General features: G+C 34.7%; 5 protein-coding genes and 1 long non-coding RNA gene across 6 annotated transcripts; 4 read left to right on the top strand and 2 right to left on the bottom strand.

The window, feature by feature from the left end:
• Positions 1–553: 553 nt before the first annotated feature.
• UCL1 (ascorbic acid mannose pathway regulator (DUF295)) lies at positions 554–1,669 on the top strand (the record flags this gene model as incomplete). Its single annotated transcript, NM_105248.1, has 1 exon — positions 554–1,669. One exon carries the CDS (start codon positions 554–556, stop codon positions 1,667–1,669), a length of 1,116 nt encoding a protein of 371 aa, NP_176751.1.
• A 4,024-nt stretch (positions 1,670–5,693) lies between these two features.
• AT1G08773 lies at positions 5,694–5,938 on the bottom strand. The gene has a single exon (NR_139495.1). It is a non-coding gene; the product is annotated as an other RNA (long non-coding RNA).
• A 937-nt stretch (positions 5,939–6,875) lies between these two features.
• On the top strand, positions 6,876–7,450 carry AT1G65735 (ascorbic acid mannose pathway regulator; the record flags this gene model as incomplete). Its single annotated transcript, NM_001334219.1, has 2 exons — positions 6,876–7,064; positions 7,445–7,450. The coding sequence occupies 2 exons, from the start codon at positions 6,876–6,878 to the stop codon at positions 7,448–7,450; spliced, it is 195 nt and encodes a 64-aa protein (NP_001320571.1).
• Positions 7,451–7,473: 23 nt separating this feature from the next.
• On the bottom strand, positions 7,474–11,377 carry YSL7 (YELLOW STRIPE like 7). The gene is made up of 4 exons (NM_105247.4): positions 10,748–11,377; positions 9,235–9,496; positions 8,823–9,147; positions 7,474–8,743 (listed from the first exon to the last, which is right to left on the bottom strand). Exons 1-4 carry the CDS (start codon positions 11,124–11,126, stop codon positions 7,643–7,645), a joined length of 2,067 nt encoding a protein of 688 aa, NP_176750.1. The 5' UTR covers positions 11,127–11,377; the 3' UTR covers positions 7,474–7,642.
• A 1,314-nt stretch (positions 11,378–12,691) lies between these two features.
• On the top strand, positions 12,692–14,113 carry AT1G65720 (uncharacterized protein). The gene has a single exon (NM_105246.3). The coding sequence runs from the start codon at positions 12,752–12,754 to the stop codon at positions 13,292–13,294; it is 543 nt and encodes a 180-aa protein (NP_564863.1). The 5' UTR covers positions 12,692–12,751; the 3' UTR covers positions 13,295–14,113.
• Positions 14,114–15,141: 1,028 nt separating this feature from the next.
• On the top strand, positions 15,142–16,864 carry AT1G65710 (serine/arginine repetitive matrix-like protein). Its single transcript, NM_105245.3, has one exon. It carries the CDS (start codon positions 15,341–15,343, stop codon positions 16,706–16,708), a length of 1,368 nt encoding a protein of 455 aa, NP_176748.1. The 5' UTR covers positions 15,142–15,340; the 3' UTR covers positions 16,709–16,864.
• Positions 16,865–17,143: the final 279 nt, after the last annotated feature.

Genomic DNA, 17,143 nt, shown 5'->3' with positions numbered 1-17,143 from the left:
GTCATTTTTACAAAGGCTTTAACCCTAAAATTTGTAACATTTATTATTCATTTTTGATTTGTTGTGTCTTAGTCTCATATATTTGTTGGGCTTTTGTTTTTGTTTATTTAGAATATATAATCAATCACCTATGAAACATAATTAAATCTTTTTGCCTAAGTACAAACACTATTTGGGGTCCCTGTTTTGGTGTAGTTTAGGGAAGTCAACCCAAAATATTTTTGTCTACAAATGGAGAGAGTATTTACTCTTTAAGTACTGCTATTAAATTTCAATTCAACAAATGATGAACCATGAAAATCATTAATGGTATAAAATCGAATAGAATATGAATTAATATTCTTTAGCAAATTAGAACTCATATTTTTCATTTAGGTTCAATGTATTCATTCTTATTTATGGGAATGAGTGAATTTTGATTTTATATTTTATTGTTTCTTTAAAAGTTAAAAACACAACCATTTGGAACCTAAAATGTTAGGACTTTTAGGTAAGTATACGTAGTATATATATATTATGTGACTCACAAATCACAAACAATCAAAGTAGCAAAATGGTAGATTGGTCTACCTTACCGGAGGAGCTCCTCCATTTTATCGCCGCCCGATCGTTCTCCCTAGTTGAATACAAGCGTTTCAGCAGCATCTGTGTATCATGGCACTCCTCTGTCTCCGGCGTGAAGAAGAATCCTTTCCATAGGCGCCCTCTCATTGACTTCAACCCCATCGCCCCAAGTGAGACCCTTCTAGAGGACCATGTCTTCAGCTGCAACCCCGGCGCGTTCCTCTCACGTGCAGCCTTCTTCCGAGTCACTCTCTCCTCCTCTCCGAGTAAGGGCTGGATAATCAAATCCGACATGGACACCAACTCCGGGAGATTCCATCTCCTCAACCCTCTCTCACGTTTTCCATTGCGTATTTCTTCCGAGAGCCTTGATCTTTTGGATTTCACTGTCTCCGAGATTCAAGAATCTTATGCGGTTCTTAAGGACGCCAAGGGAAGACTACCGAATCCAGGATACCAAAGAAGTGCTCTTGTCAAAGTGAAGGAAGGAGATGATCATCATCATGGAATTCTCGGAATCGGTAGGGATGGAACAATCAACTACTGGAATGGAAATGTCTTGAACGGATTCAAACAAATGGGTCATCACTTCTCCGACATTATAGTTCACAAAGGAGTAACTTACGTCTTGGATTCAAAAGGCATCGTTTGGTGCATTAATTCCGATCTTGAAATGTCAAGGTACGAAACTTCACTCGATGAAAACATGACTAATGGCTGTAGGAGATATTACATGAGATTTGTGGATTGCTGTGGAGAGCTTTACGTTATCAAACGCCTCCCCAAAGAGAATTCTCGAAAGAGAAAATCGACCTTATTTCAATTTTCAAGAACGGCTGGTTTCAAGGTTTACAAGATAGATAAGGAATTAGCCAAATGGGTAGAAGTTAAGACCTTGGGAGACAATGCATTTGTGATGGCTACCGATACTTGTTTCTCGGTTTTGGCTCATGAGTATTACGGATGCCTCCCAAACTCTATTTACTTCATTGAGGATTTAGAGCCTAAGGTGTTCCAGCTAGACAATGGTAATGGAAGTAGTATCACCAGAAAGTCGGAATCTTCCGAGAGTTCCTTCGAAATGTTTTTTCCTAGCTTTCTTTGAATCTTGTGTAGGTTAAACCTACTTTCTTTATAATTAAGAGTACCAATCATCTCTAATAAAATAATTACTTTTCATCTTTATAGACAAAGCAATGCAACGTAACTAAAATATCTTCATTTTCCGGTATCATGATGAAGCATAGATATGCCTTAGTTAGTACTGCGTCAGAAGATTGACGTGCACAGTAACAAGATATTTTTATCAAAATTTCTCACAAAAATATCTCGTAACAAATTTGTAATAAACGATTGCTAATATTTCTTACAGATTAGGATGTAGCTGAACTATATTTATTTTCTTAAAAATATCTTTTTGTGACTAATTTTTATTTGTAGCAAAATATACAAACTGTGACAAACCAAAAAAAATGGCTACAAATATTTGTCGCAACATAAACTATATGACTCTAAACATTGCGAAAGGTCAAAGTCTGCATTTTGCTGTAATGTCCAATAACACTTACTGATACAGTGTTTTGGTGGCAAAGTGAGACATTAATAAATAATTTAAATTTCAATGTTTGTAGCAAGATCTCTCAAGCAAGTAAGAGATCTCATAGTAAGTTAATCCTAACCATATGTGTGCACTTTATAATCAGGATATATTTTAGCACTAAATGTTTTTTATTTAACTTGTAGAGACAACGAGAAAGAATTGAGTCTTCCATGTTGCTTGTATTGAGAAAGACTCATCGTAGACGTGATGAAATTTATGTGGATAGAAGGGCACAAATATTTAATGTAGAAATTCAAAGGCAGATAGGTCACAAGCTTCTAATGGGACAACCAGTGAATGCTCATAGGTCACACAACTTGATGAGGATGAAATGTATGTTCTATGGTTTCTATAAACGGTCAAGAGTTATGTTTTCTTGTGTTCTTTGAATGAACTTGGGTATACTTATAAAGGAATGAACTTGGGTAGATACTTAGTATGAGAATCATTTGTTTTCAATACTGATTTTCTTTGTCTCCTATTTTATATCCCAATTAGTTAAGTTTATGAATACATATTGTAATTAAATGAAAGTTTATGAAAATGTATTGTAAATTGTCTGTTTTTTGCATTACGTATCGGCTAAGAAAATGAAGGATCTTTGGTTTTGAAGAACATCATTCGATGTATGAGCAAAGAGAAAAACTATGTTGATGTAATATTTAAAATTTCCTTAGAACGAAAAGTTTCTACCTTGCAGCAGTAGCTGGCCACTTTGGTCGAGTACATGAACCAGTATATGCCGGAAGTAGCAACTACCAACTTCCGCTCTGCTCAGCCCACACAAGGCGCATAAACTTATATATCTGGCCACTTGCTTCAACAACAATGCTGACAATTCTACCAAAAAGTTAGAGTTGGATCTAATGATCTTCATTGGCTGAAGTCACATCCATCATTCCGAACCGAACCAAGTCTGCAATGAGAACAACCAGCAAGATAACAATGATAATGAAGACAATACTGGTGCCATTTCGTGATGAAAATTCTCTGATGGACAACCTCTTTTCTTTCTTATCAATTCGGACTTTATTTAGCTTAAAGAAAGCTAATCAAACTGGTAAATGTGTTCATAAGCTTTCAAAACTTTGTTGAATATTTGCTTTTGGGTTTGATTTTTAGGGTTGAATGTTTGACACAACGTATGATATTAATATGAAAAAATCTATTAATTTTGGTATCAACTATTTGGTACACGATTTATAGAACTTGCTTTTTTCTAACAAATTGGCGCCAACAAGAATCGTATTTTCAAAAATTTAAATACTTTGTCATAAACATTTTGAAACTTTCTAAAGTAGAACAAAATCTTTTTCATAGCTAGTCGTAGCAAATTTGTTATATAAATTTTGTGACTATATGAAGCAATTTTCTACCAAGTTTCTGAAGCTAATGTCTCCCAGTAAGGAAAAACCTTTCTCCATGGAGTTATGCTACTTCCTATGCCGGCACAAATTGCTCACACCCTAGATTCTTATATCTGAATTAATTCCGCTTCGCTTTATCTTCAGTATGTTCAGGTGGAGAAGAGGAAGATGAATGTAGCTGCTGCAACTCAAATTAGATTTTGTGATTGACAATGGCAATGGTTGTTCCACATTATATAATAAGTTGTTGCAACGAATGCTAGTCAATATCATTATTACAATAAGCCAGAACTTTTCAAGTTATAGTATAGGATATATAGTGAGAATAAGCAAAGAGAAATATACACTATGAGTAAGAATGTTTGTGTGAGAATAAGCAAGGATATGTAGTTATTCTCACTATGAGTAAGAATGTTTAACCGTCAAAAAAAAAGTAAGAGTGTTTAATGAATCAAATCAAGATTATTGAAAAAATCCTTAAGTCGAAAGATCATATTATTTCCCATCTTGCTAGACTCACATGGCTTTAATGAATTTTACAAAAATATGAACATTAATAGCATATTAGGATAGCATGGTTTTCATAATTGCTATTAAAGATAGTATTTGGGATTTGAATCTGATAACTATATCATAGCATTTCAACAATGCTAAGCCCTATAATAGCAAACCAAAAAGCTAAAATGGATTACTCTTTTGTAAGACTTGTTATGCTTTATATGTAATTTTTATGAAAAAATATATTTAAAATATATATCTATGACCAAATTTAGTCTATATAAAAATATATTAAATATAAAATGTAAAATGTGTCAATTTTATTTGAAAAAAATAGTATCAATAAAATGCTACAACGTTATATATCGTGGCGTAAATAATGAGCTACCATTGAATCGAACATACCATTTAATTAATGTTATGGTTGAACAACCTAAAATAGCATTCAAAAAAATGTAGTGGCGAATGGAGAAAAAAAGGCTGATATCGCACAAAATACTCCAAAATTTCTTATTTAAACTAAATAACTGATGAGATTTAAATAATAATAATAATAATAAATCTTTGAAATATCATAAATATCACCTAAATCAAACAAATAAAATCTTTAAATCCCTAATCCAACACAACATGTCAATCGATTCAATTCTGATAATAAATTATTTATTAATGCTTCAAAAATATTCAAACCACAAAAACGTTTATAAGTACAACCACTATGGGGTCCCTGTTTTGGTGTAGTTTAGGGAAGTCAACACAACTTTTTTTTTTATAAGAGATTGAGAGAGTATTTAGTAATTCTACAAATTATACTGGATTTATTCCAAAAATGATGAACCTTGAAAACCATTAATGGTATAAAATCAAATAGAATCTCAATAGATATTTTTGTAGCAATTTAGCACTAATATTTTTCATCTAGTTTTAATGTACTATTCTTTAGCAATTTAGCATTAATATTTTGCATTTAGTTTTAATGTATTCATTTTAATTTATGGGAAATGTGTGAATTTATTTTTATATTTATAATTTCTTCAAAGGTTAAAAACACACCATTTGTAGCCTAAAATGTAAGGAGTTTAACCAAGTTGCCTAGGTCTAGTGTTTCGAGCAGCATTGGTTATCGGGTTCAACATCTAACATGGTTTCTCTAGACCCCAAGATTAATTTTTGGACCTCGAAAGTCTTTAGAATCACCTCAGTTATCCAAAAAAAAATATATAAGGAGTTTTACGTTTCAACTAAAAGTTCAAACCATCTTTGATGAGTTCAATAGATTCAATTAATTTCTTTGGAATAAAAGAAACTAAACCCTAAGGGCATGATATCTACTAAACCCAAGGGCTCCAATTGACATGATTATCAAAATATGGGTTTTGGTTCCACTCTTTAGATTTTCATGTGAGATTAAGTAAAAGAGAGCTTAAATTTCTTGTCGTCTACTGAAAAAAAAAAGAACATTATTATTTTTTCTTCAGCTGATGATAAGGGTAAAAACGACTTTCTGTTTGCCAAAACTGATAACAACAAGCATTAACAAACGTACTAAAACTGATAATTTGGCTGGAAAAGTGATGATTCGGTAATTGATTCATATATTATGTGACTCATAAATCATAAACAACCAAAATAGTAAAACGGATAAATAGAGAAATGGTAGATTGGTCTAAGTTACTGGAGGAGCCTCTCCATTTAATCGCTATCAGACTATTCTCCATCGTCAAAGTCAAAACGTTTTCAGTAGCATCTGCACATCTTTGTGCTCATCTGTTTCCGTTGTGAACAAGAACACTCCTTTCCTTAATTGTTATAAAATTTGTTTGTTCACGTCGAAAACATAGGAGCACCAAGGGTGAAAACGCTACTGAAACGTTTGAGTTTGACGATGGAGAAACAGTCGGATGGCAATCAAGTGGAAGAGCTCTCCCACTAAGTTAGACCAAACTTCCATTTCTCTCTTTTATCAGTATTGCTACTTTGGTTGTGTTTGTAACTTTTTGAGAAATAAGAAACTATATATATATAAAAAATCAACCCATTCCCAACAATGAAAACGAATACATTGAATCTAAATGGAAAATATTAGTGCTAAATTGCTAAATAATATTCATTCATATTCAATGAGATTCTATACCATAAATTGTTTCATGGTTCATCATTTGTTGTATAAAGTGCGTGTAATGTGCTGGACTTCATATTTGTAGGATTATTACATTCTCTTTTTCTGGAAAATACAGATTTTGGGTTGACTTCCCTAAGGTGGTGTTATCCAATCATGAAGTTAAAGTTAATTCTTAAAGGTCAAGATTTGTTTCCTGATATTGTATTTAAGAATCTGTTTGTGTGAATTTCAAAATATCTTTGATTTTGATTTTAATAATTTACACATGAAACTCCAAAGTGACTTCATTTCAAATGAATTAATATACAAAGATTTTTTACAAGTTTTGAATAACACATAATTTTTATGAAGAATTTAAAATCTTAGTTGAATAACACCAAACTTTAAAATCTATTAAACATGATTTACAAATATAAGATCCAATTTAGAATCATTAACTGAATAACAGTAGATTAGTGCTAGATTTTAGTTCTACTAAGATCTATGATTGAATATCACCCCCTAAACTACAAAAAAACTGATACTCCATATATAGTGTTTGTACTTACAAGTTACAAATATAGAGGTTTAAGCAATTTTTATTTAATCATAATCCACAAAGGTCGAACTTACGCCTTGGATTTAAAAGGTGTTTTTTTTTTTGATTAATTCTTCTCTTAAAATCATCTGAGTACGGACCATTATTCTTGAAACCATCACAAATAGATATTTATGGAAAAGAGCTATGTGGAATGTTGTGGAGAGCTTTACATTAGCAAAATGGATAGAAGTTAAGTCATTGGGAGACAATGCGTTTGTGATTGCTACCGATACTTGTTTCTCGGTTTTGGCTCATGAGTTTTACGGATGCCTTCAAAACTCTATTTACTTCACAGACAACAAGGATATATTTAAGCTAGACAATGGACCAATGGTAATGGTAGTATTGAGATAATGTCAGAACTTTCGCAGAGTTGTTTCCAAATGTTTGTTCCTAGCTTTCTCTGAATCTTGTTTAGGTCAAAGCTACCTTTTCTTTTTCTATTAAGAATACCAGTCATCTTCAATAAATAAACCTTAATTTTCATCTTCATTTTCGGTAAGGATTTACTTTTGTATTCTTGCCTCCAAACTTAATCTATGACATGTATAAAATTTGTAAAACCTTAATTTTCTTCCAAATGTTTAAGATTTTTCAAGTAGATTTGAGCAATCTATCAAACTCTCATTGTGTTAATTTAGTTTGAATTAAACTACAATGTGTTAACTTAGCTACATTAGTCTCAGATTAAGTTCAAGTTTGTTTCTCCTTAGTATTAAGAGTAAGAAGAGAAGAACAGAGAAACCAGAAAACCAAATAATTCATTCATTCCCTTTTTTTACATATTTGAGTAGAAAGAAAAGAAACCACCAACTTAAAGACAGACACATGAGGACCTAAAAAGCCAATTAAAACTAGACAAAGAAACGTAGAAAATTAAAAACCAAACTCTAAAAAAAAAAAAAAGAATGTTAAGAAGGGTTTAAGAAGGCATCAACCTTGTTGTTGGAAGCCATGGACAAGAACTTCATGCAAATAGGAGCCTTGACACCAGCCAAGGCAAGGATAGAGCTTGGTAACGTCCAAATACCTTCACCACAGATCAAACCAGAAGCAACAGCAGAAGAGTACGCATCGGCCTTTGGTTTATTCAGCTTCCTCCAGATGAACAGTATGAGACTTCCCAGACACATATCTATTGTGAAGTAACCTCCAAGGTAGAAGGGTATAGCCATAGCCATTGGGAGCGGGATAAACCGAGCCCACTTTGGCCCAAGGGCATCCCTTATACCGTTTACGATCACTGCTGCTGCGAAGAATATGTAGCAGAGCATGAGGCAATGTTTGGGCAAAGCAGAGAATCCTTCGACTCCGAGTATAGACATGTTTCTGTAGACTAAGGCGTATGGAGCGGGATAGGCGGTCCCGGGTTGGCCAAAGTCAGGGAACGCCTTGTAGAATAGCCAGAAGACGCAAGGAGAGATCACACATCCCATGGCGGTTCCAATGGCTTGGCTCAAGAACATTGATCTTGGTGAGGCTAATGTCATGTAACCGGTTTTGAAATCTTGCATAAGATCAGAAGCTGTTGAGACAATGTTCATCATGACACCACAAGCTGCAAGTCCAGCTAAGACGCCTCCGTTAGATGCACCAGCCCAGGCTCCGATGGTGAAAATGGCGAGTTTTCCATAAGTGGAAGCTAAGGACCAGTCAGTGAGTCCGCAACCGTAGGCGTTGCAAAAGGCTAAGACAGGGGCGATTATGTACATGATCAAAATGTGGTACCATTTTAGCTGATGGAAGATATGTGGAACTGTGATGATTGAGACTATAGCCAATACTACGTAACCGGTTACAGCAAACCATGATGGGATTCTGTCTTTGAGGAAAAGCTCTGTTCTTCTTTTGTCGTCGTAGGAAATGGTTACAGGGGCTGTTGATGTATGGTCGTTGATAGGAAGAACATCTTTGTTCTTGAATTGCTTGTATAGACCGAAGACAGTGCGGCCTAAGACTTTGATGAAGTTGTAGAGACCATCACCGAGGATCATAGCTATGGCTATAAACACCTGAGGGCATCAAACACAACTTAAGATTGTAAACTCTTATTGAATGAAATGAAGGAAAAGAGAGTGAGAGACACAGTACCCTGTAGCCTTGAAGACCATGGAGACTGGTTGATGAGAGATCAGCAGCATACCATTTGCCTTTTTGGGCACCAATGAGAGGCCACATAACACCCCATGAGAGAATTGCTCCGATGAGAAGAGACACATTGATAAGATATGGACAAATCATTCCAACACCAACATATGTAGCAGAGAAATCAAAGTAGAATTTGTTTTCATAGGCTTTGAGACCAAATGTAGGGAAGTTGGCGAAACCACAACCGTCACCAGTAGCAAAGAACCATTGAAAGAAACCCCATAAGAAACTGAATGAGAAGAACTTGCCCAATGCTCTGACTTGCTTCCTGTGTTATACATAGAGAAAAAAAAAGTGATCAATATTCAACAGACAAAAGAAAGATTGTAATGGGGGCATGATGAAAGATTCTTACTTTGCGAGTTTGGCACCTTGAGGTGTGTGGAAGCTGTTAATGAGATGGGCAGTGGCAGTACCACTAGGATATGTCAATTTGAAGTCCACGATCATGATCTTTCGAAGAGGAACGACGGAGAAAAGACCAAGAAAGCTAACGACAAAGAGAAATCCTATCATCCAACCCAAATGTGGATTCTTTATGTTCAACGGAGTATTGGCTTCCGCAGATTGTTTAGCAACAACATCACTCATTCCAAACAGATAACTACCAAACCCACCTGTTCAAACACAAACACACAATCTTTAAGCCAAACTATGGTCGTAAATACACCAAGAGAGAACCAAACATATTGGAAACAAATTTCATTCATGTAACTATAAAATTAGTTATGGTTAGCAAACACAAAATATTGTTAAGGTAGGTATTAAATCTTGTGAACATGTTAGATGTGAATTGATTTCTTTAAATTAAAAACCAAGCCAAAATCTAATCATAACGTATACCACAAACTAAAGTTCCTATATAATAGTATGAAATTAAAGGTCATGTGCCAAATAGGTTCCCATTTGACACACATGGTGGGCATAGCAAGTCAACTCTTATTAAAATAAAATTGACGTCATAACGAATCACGTGAGAATCAAAAATAGTGGTTTCCTTGGAATTTCAATCTCTCCATGCATTAAGTATGTGTACACGATGAGTGGTGATGTCTGTTTCAAATCTCGAAAATAGTTCCAAATATTAAATTCTCAAGACAACACCATTTAATTAAAAATATGAAAGTCATAATTATCCTCTAAAAAATTGTGATTCTCACTTTAGTTTACCAATCTTATCCCATGCAAAGTAAGAAGTCAAACGATAGTGGATTAGTTTTTTTTTTTTTTTGTTAATATAATCTCTAACGTAAGTATCCAGAAAAATAACAGCTAATTCTAGTCTACTATAAATAAAAAGTTGAAGCTCCTAATTAAGTGCCGTAATCAACTAATCATATGCTAAAACATCATTGACTTAGACCTAAATACGAATCTCACGCGTCATGTTCTCTATCAACTTGCCGTGTAGATATGGTTCTTATTTTATAACAAAAAAAAAAGTCATACACATTGCTCTCGGATATGAATCTCTCACGTCACTCACTAATCAACTTTGATTTTGACATACTAAAGAAAGTATGAAGTATCCACTTGATTTTGACATACTGCAAAGAAGTATCAAACCCATACACATTTATTTTTATCAAAAAAGATCGTGTGATATTAGTTTCCTAGTCTAGGTTTTAACTTGATCGGTTTTAATTTTTTAACTATTGCACATATTATATTTTTTAAACAACTATATAGTTTATTTAATTTTCATATTTTTTTTTAGAAAGCGATAAACACAAAAAAGAAGTATATACTCTGTCATTTTCAATAGAGACCTAACAGCAAAAAAGTTTTAGCCGTAAATAGAAACAAAATTAAAGACGGCGACACCAAATTCCATCGACGCGTTCACATCAACAAACAAAAAAACGTACCGCTAAAGGCGATGCCGGAGGAGGCGACGACACAAGTCTGAATCACAGTATTCTCTTGCCGTGTAAACGGTTGTTTAAGAAAACCAGCTTTATTAAGAATCTTAGTCCAACTTTTAACAAAGAAGAAACCAAGCAAACCGGCGGAGATATTCAGCGACGGAATAATCCCAGTCGTTAGATTCAGTTTCATCACCACAAAGGTAAAGAGAATCGCGAGTATGAAACTCACGATTAGAGCTCTGAACGTGAGCTGTTTTTGCCACGGCGGTGGGATTTCGTTACTCTCTTCGAAGATTCTCTCCACGGAGATTTCTTCTTCTTCGTTGGATTTAGATCCATTGTTTAGATCGTCGTCTTTCTTCGATCGTTCGACTTCCATAGCTGAGAGTTTTTGATTTGATTTGAGTCAGATCTGAGGAGGGGAACGAGAGAGGGAGAGATTTTATAGAGGAGAGGATCTGAAGAGAAGAGATCGGCGAGAGAAGAGGACGATTTTCTTGTAACTGAATGATTCTCTCTATTGTGTGAGTGAGAGAGAGAAGCGAATCTGTTTTAATATTTCTATATTTATAAGTCAAATGTGTTTTTTTTATAAATAATTAACCTACGTGCACGTGGACTATGGTGTGGTGTGTATACACAGTGTAAAATCTGAGTTTTTTCTTTGGTGTGGATTTAGAGTTAATTAAATTGATACGTAAATGGATTTTGGAATTTAGATTATGACATGTTTACGTGTTAAACGAGCCAATTATGACGGGTCGTAGATTGTATTAATCTTAACAGAATTAAGTTTTAGTTGCAAATGTGTTTTTTTGAAAAGAATTAAAATATTAAAATGAAAATACACGTAAATATTGTTTGAACATTTGATTTCAGAACAATAGTCGTTTATATAGTGAGTTGTTCTTCAAATTACTTTTAATTTCGGAGTACTTAACTATTAACCAATATTTTTTATAATTAAAGATTACAAGGGAATTTTACTTTTTCTACCACAATTTTCCCAAAAAAAAAATATTTCTATCGCTTTTCAATAGTACCAAATTATTTATGTGGAAAGACCAAAAAAAATAAAAACTATGTGTCCAAACGTTTACACCGATTTGACATTTTCATTTTTATGTTCTCTCACTACATTGTTAAAGACTCTAAACGTGAGCTGGCTTTGCCACGAAGGATGATCCTCATGGGCTCATGGCTGGCCTCAAAGATTCTATCATGTCATGTCGTGGCATTTGAGATCGTCATTTTTTTCCTTTATCGCTCTGTGACCGCTGCTAAATTTAAGTCTAACCTAGCTCTTTGTTTACAAGAAAGGAGAGGATTATTTTAAATAAGAGAAAAGTTGGAATATTCGAAAGTGTCGTGCTCTTATTCTATGGTACGAGACTATGAGTGACTAGATAGAATTTTCATTTAGATTCTCTAACCATAATAATTAGGTAAAAAAATCTTAGCTATTAATATTGACTAATAAATATAAAATGTGAAAGTTTGACTATACTATATTAATAAACAAATGGTTAACTTGATATTGACCATGAATGCATCATTAACTTGCTTAGAATAACAAAAATCTTATGAATTTATAACTACTAGAAGTTTGATTATATGCGAGGTGGGTTCAGACTATTCACATATTACACAAACTATTTGTGGTATTAGAACTTGTATAACTTGGACAAAATTCATATCAATTAACAATTAACCTATTGAAAATTAGATAAATAGAGAAATAAATCTATTGTTTGCTTATGTGAGTATAAATAATGAGATTTAGACTTAAAATAGTTAAGTCAAAATTAAATAATATTTTGGCACCTTTTATAAGAAAAGAAGATAAAAGGGACCTATATGATCAAATACAAAAGTAGAGGGGTTATTTCATAATAACACGTATCTTAGAAAATCTTTTTAATCTTCTTCGTTCACCGAATCTTCTTGGGTTAGGTTTGTCTTCAAAATCGTCAGAAGAAGAAGAAGAAGTCAAAGACGATAACAATGACGTCATCATCGTACCTCCGATTTGCGATCGCCGTCGTAGCTTTCCTCTCAATCACCACCATCACCACCGCACGTCCTTGCAAAACCTTCCTAATCTCCTCATATTCCCTCTCAATAACCCCAGAAAACCCTAACCTCGAATCCGATTTCACCTCCACACGATTCGTCACCGTTTTCACAATCCGTCGTCTAAATCCTCACCACGTGGTTCCTTTCTTCGTCAATCGTCGTCACGAGAAGCCACAGATCCAATCGGATCGTTCCCTCCCTTTGATCTCTGATAACATCAATTCGTTTAGAGATCGAACCAGAGATATTCTTAGCGTCGTCGTCGCGCTTTTGTTCGGTGTTGGTTGTGGTGCTTTAACCGCTGCTACTATGTATCTTGTTTGGGCTCTTGTTGTGAATCGTCAAAGCTATGATTTTGAGGAAGAAGAAGATGATTATGAGAATGATGAATCTGATGCTGCTAGCTTGAAGAAATTGGGTTATGTTAAGATTCCAGCTCCAGCTCCTGCTCCTGTGAAGGAAGCTGCTTGATTTGAGGTTGTGAATTTCAGTTTCTGCATATTATCATGATTTACGTTGTTGCTTATCTATGTTGTTGCGTACAAGTAAATTCGTCTCTGTTATGGATTTATCTAAACTTACTATACTCTAAGTATCAGTGTTTTTACGATTTGTAGTTGATGTTTCTTAGATATATATAAGTGTGATTATGATGTTACCTATGGATTTATTCATTATCTTTGATACCAATGTGACTAGTTTAGGAGCTTAATACTTAAATGGATTGATCATCAAAGGAACCAAGGTCGTGACTCGAGAAGTCTGTTTCTTGTTTTCTTTCTGACTTGCTAGAACCTAACTTGGTCGCAGGATATGTGTATGGTTCTCATAGCCCCATTTTGTGGTTTAATAGCTTTCATTCTTTCAAGCACTGATTAGCTAGAACCTAAGTAGGTCGCAGGATATGTGTCTGATTCTCGTTAACCAATCTGTGTTTTGAACAGCCTTCAAGCATTGGGAGTGTCTAGTTTTCTATTGCTTATGGTCATATGTGTGTATGGTTCTCATTGCCCCATTTTGTTGTTTAATAGCTTTCAAGCATTGCATACTTAAGGTAGTGTCTAGTTTCGGTTCCGTTTCTTGTAATCTTACTGACTAGCTAGTAGCTAGACTTTTTAAGTAGGTAGCAGGATATGGGGATGACTCTGGTTGACCCCAATCTGAGTTTTGCATAGCTTTCAGAGCATTGAGAGTGTCTAGGTTCTATTGCTTATGGTCATCTGTATATATGGTTCTTATTGCCCCATTTTGTGGTTTAATAGCTTTCAAGCATTGTGAACTTTAGGCAGTGTCTAGTTTCTGTTCTGTTTCTTGTTATATTTCTGACTACCTAGTAGGTAGACCCTTTTAAGTAGGTCGCAGGATATGTGGATGATTCTCATTGATACTAATTTCTGATTTGCATAGCTTTCAAAGCATTGAGAGTCTCTAGTTTCTATTGCTAATGGTCATCGTTGTGTATGTATATAGCTTAAAGGTTGATGTCTTGGATGCAGAGGAACAATTAAGTGCCTTATTCTCTCTAGTCTAGTAGTTATTTGCCTTGTAACAATCCTTTGTTATGTTACTATTTGATTTGAGGTTGTTTTATGTATGTAAAATCCAGTACCTAATTGTCTTGGTAATAGAATCTATAGATGTCTCAAAATCGGTCCGATTTTCGATTGTCAACACAAATGGTGCAAGATTTTGCTTTCTACATATATACTCTTTTCTTAAAAAACTACCTCAAAAGAACCTAATTGTCTTGGTACTCTTTTCTTAAAAAACTACATATATATTCAAAAAAACTACCTCAAAAGAAATTGTTTATCGTTTCTTTTTCAGTATTTTAGTTATCTGATAAAATAAAATAAAATTGTTTTTGGGTCCTCCACTATACATATGAAGAAACTTGCACATCACCATTCAGTTTGGTCACATGAGTTAATATTAATGAAAGCACTCGATTAACAACAAATATCATTAATCAAACTCAGTAAATTATTTATACATAAAACGAAATTTTATTTTCAATAGAAACTACTGATGTTTATTTCTTCATATCCTAATTTGTAACCTCATATTCTTTTGGTAAACAAACAAAACCATCAAACATGCAAATAACCGTTGGAATTCTAAAACTTATTAAAAGAATTTTTGAAGAGAACCATTTTGCTTTGAAAAAGGCAAAAAGGGTCAGAGATAATACGACATTGACTGCAGTGTGTATAACGGCTCCAATTTCAAAATTACTATCTTTAATAAAATAAATTAATTCCACTTTGACCCCATTATTCTTCAAAGCTTACAATTTCACCCGACTTTTCTTAATTTTAGAAAGTAATGGGTCCTATCCGAATACTTTCTGAAATAAAAGAACTTTTGTCTGTCACAAATCGCATTACCAAACAAAAAAGTTTGAAGTTTTGAATCTTTTTGTCTTCTTACACAAAAGACATTCCCCTAAAAACTCTCTTGTTCTTGACTCACTTCTACTTCAAAATCTCTCTGTTCTTCAAAATTCTTTGTCACAAAATGGGTTGCTGTCTCAGCAAGAAACCTTCCCCTTCTCTTCCCTCTAGTGTTAAACCCTCAGATCCAATCAAACCCATGGAACCAGTGATTGAGCCTTTGGAGGAAGAAGCAAAACCCAAATCTGAGAAACTGAATCAAGAAGAAGAAGAAGAAGAAGTTGTGGTGATAAAACACACAAGAAGCCATGAAGAGAGATCCAAGAAGACAGAATCAGATAAAGATTCTCCAGTTTCTTCTCCTGTGGCGGCTGAGAAATCGAATTCTACACCGCTTGTGAGAATCTCTAGCTGTACTAAAGAAGAAGTTGATGCTATATTGATACAATGTGGGAAGCTAAGTAGAAGCAACTCTGCTGCTAAAACAAGAAGATACTCTGGTTCTAAAAGAAGCTTTGATTTTGACCAGAACGAGAGAATCCGCGGCGGCGATGCGGCGGAGGAAGACGGAATGCAGCGAAATCGTCACCGTGGAGTAGAGAGAGTGCATGGTTCGCCTCGTGAACGGAGAAGACGAACTCCGAGTAGAGAAAGAGAAAGATCGGGAAGCAGAGAAAGAGGAAATGTCGGCGGTGGCGGCGGTGGTAGTAGGAGAGTGAGTAGATCTCCGGCGAAACGTTCTGAGATTCGTAACGCTGATTCGTGTGGCAGTTCGGTAAATTCGAGTAATAATAGACCGGGAAAGTTTGTTACGATTCCTGCAACGGATAAGAGTAACAATGTAGAGCCGTTAGTAAAACGGATTACGGTTAAGAGAAACATCGGAGACGCTTGCAGAATAGCGGCGTCTCCGAGGTCAAAATCTCCGGCTAGAGCGGGGAATAATGTTCCCTCGCTAAGCCGGAGTAATTCAAGAAAGGCGGAACAATCTCCCTATAGAAGAAATCCATTGGGAGAGATTGATCAAAACACTAAGAAGATGATAGAATCTGTGAAACCTAATTCAAGAACAAGTAGAGGTCCAAGCCCGAGTCGTGTTGCTGTTGTAGAACTTACGAAAGCTCCTCAAGTTGTGTTAAGCAGAAGCAGATCGTTGAGGAAATCTCGAGATTTCGATTTGGTATCAAACGAGGATAACAATTACACTGCATTGTTGTTGAAAGATATTCAGAGTTTTCATGGGAAGAGTGTTGATGATAGCGTGATTTCGCTGCCATTGTGTGTTAGTAAAGCTTGTTCAATTGTTGAAGCAGTGGCTGATCTTAACTCTATGACGAACAGAACTTGTTTGAGGTCTGATTCGAGCCGGTTTAGATTCACATCGACGGTGAAGAAAGCCGATCTTATGGAACCGAGTTTTGAGAAGTATGTGACTGTGAAGAGAGGTGGTGGTTCGTTGGAGGAATCATCTGGTAGCAACAATGTTACGTGACTAGGGAGATTCACTTTTAGCAATAACAGAAACTCGTGTTGTTGCGGTTTAATATGGAGAAATTGTTGTTTTGTTTGTCTATTGTTGTTTCCTTTGTTTGGTTTATTTTGTAATTCAGATGTCAATTTGACAATTTCAATGAATCTTCTTCTTATCTTCAGTCTGGCATAAAACCCAAAAAACCTGTATCGGACCCGAAACCAAACCAAATAATCATATAACCGGAGAGACTTTTAAATAATTTTACACGAATTATCCCAACTGAACCCGAACAGAAACAAAAACCAAACAGTATATCTGAAAAATCGAAACAATATCTACATATTCAAAATTATTAGATGTTTTAAATTATAATTATACCTTAACCAATTAACAAAAATATCCAAAAATATCTTAGATATATTATATATATCCAAAATATCCGAAAATTCTTAG

Source organism: Arabidopsis thaliana (genome assembly GCF_000001735.4).
Source record: "Arabidopsis thaliana chromosome 1 sequence".
Classification (NCBI taxonomy): Eukaryota; Viridiplantae; Streptophyta; class Magnoliopsida; order Brassicales; family Brassicaceae; genus Arabidopsis; species Arabidopsis thaliana.
The sequence above is the reverse complement of the archived record's forward strand: the minus strand, read 5'-3'. Positions and strand labels throughout refer to the sequence as shown.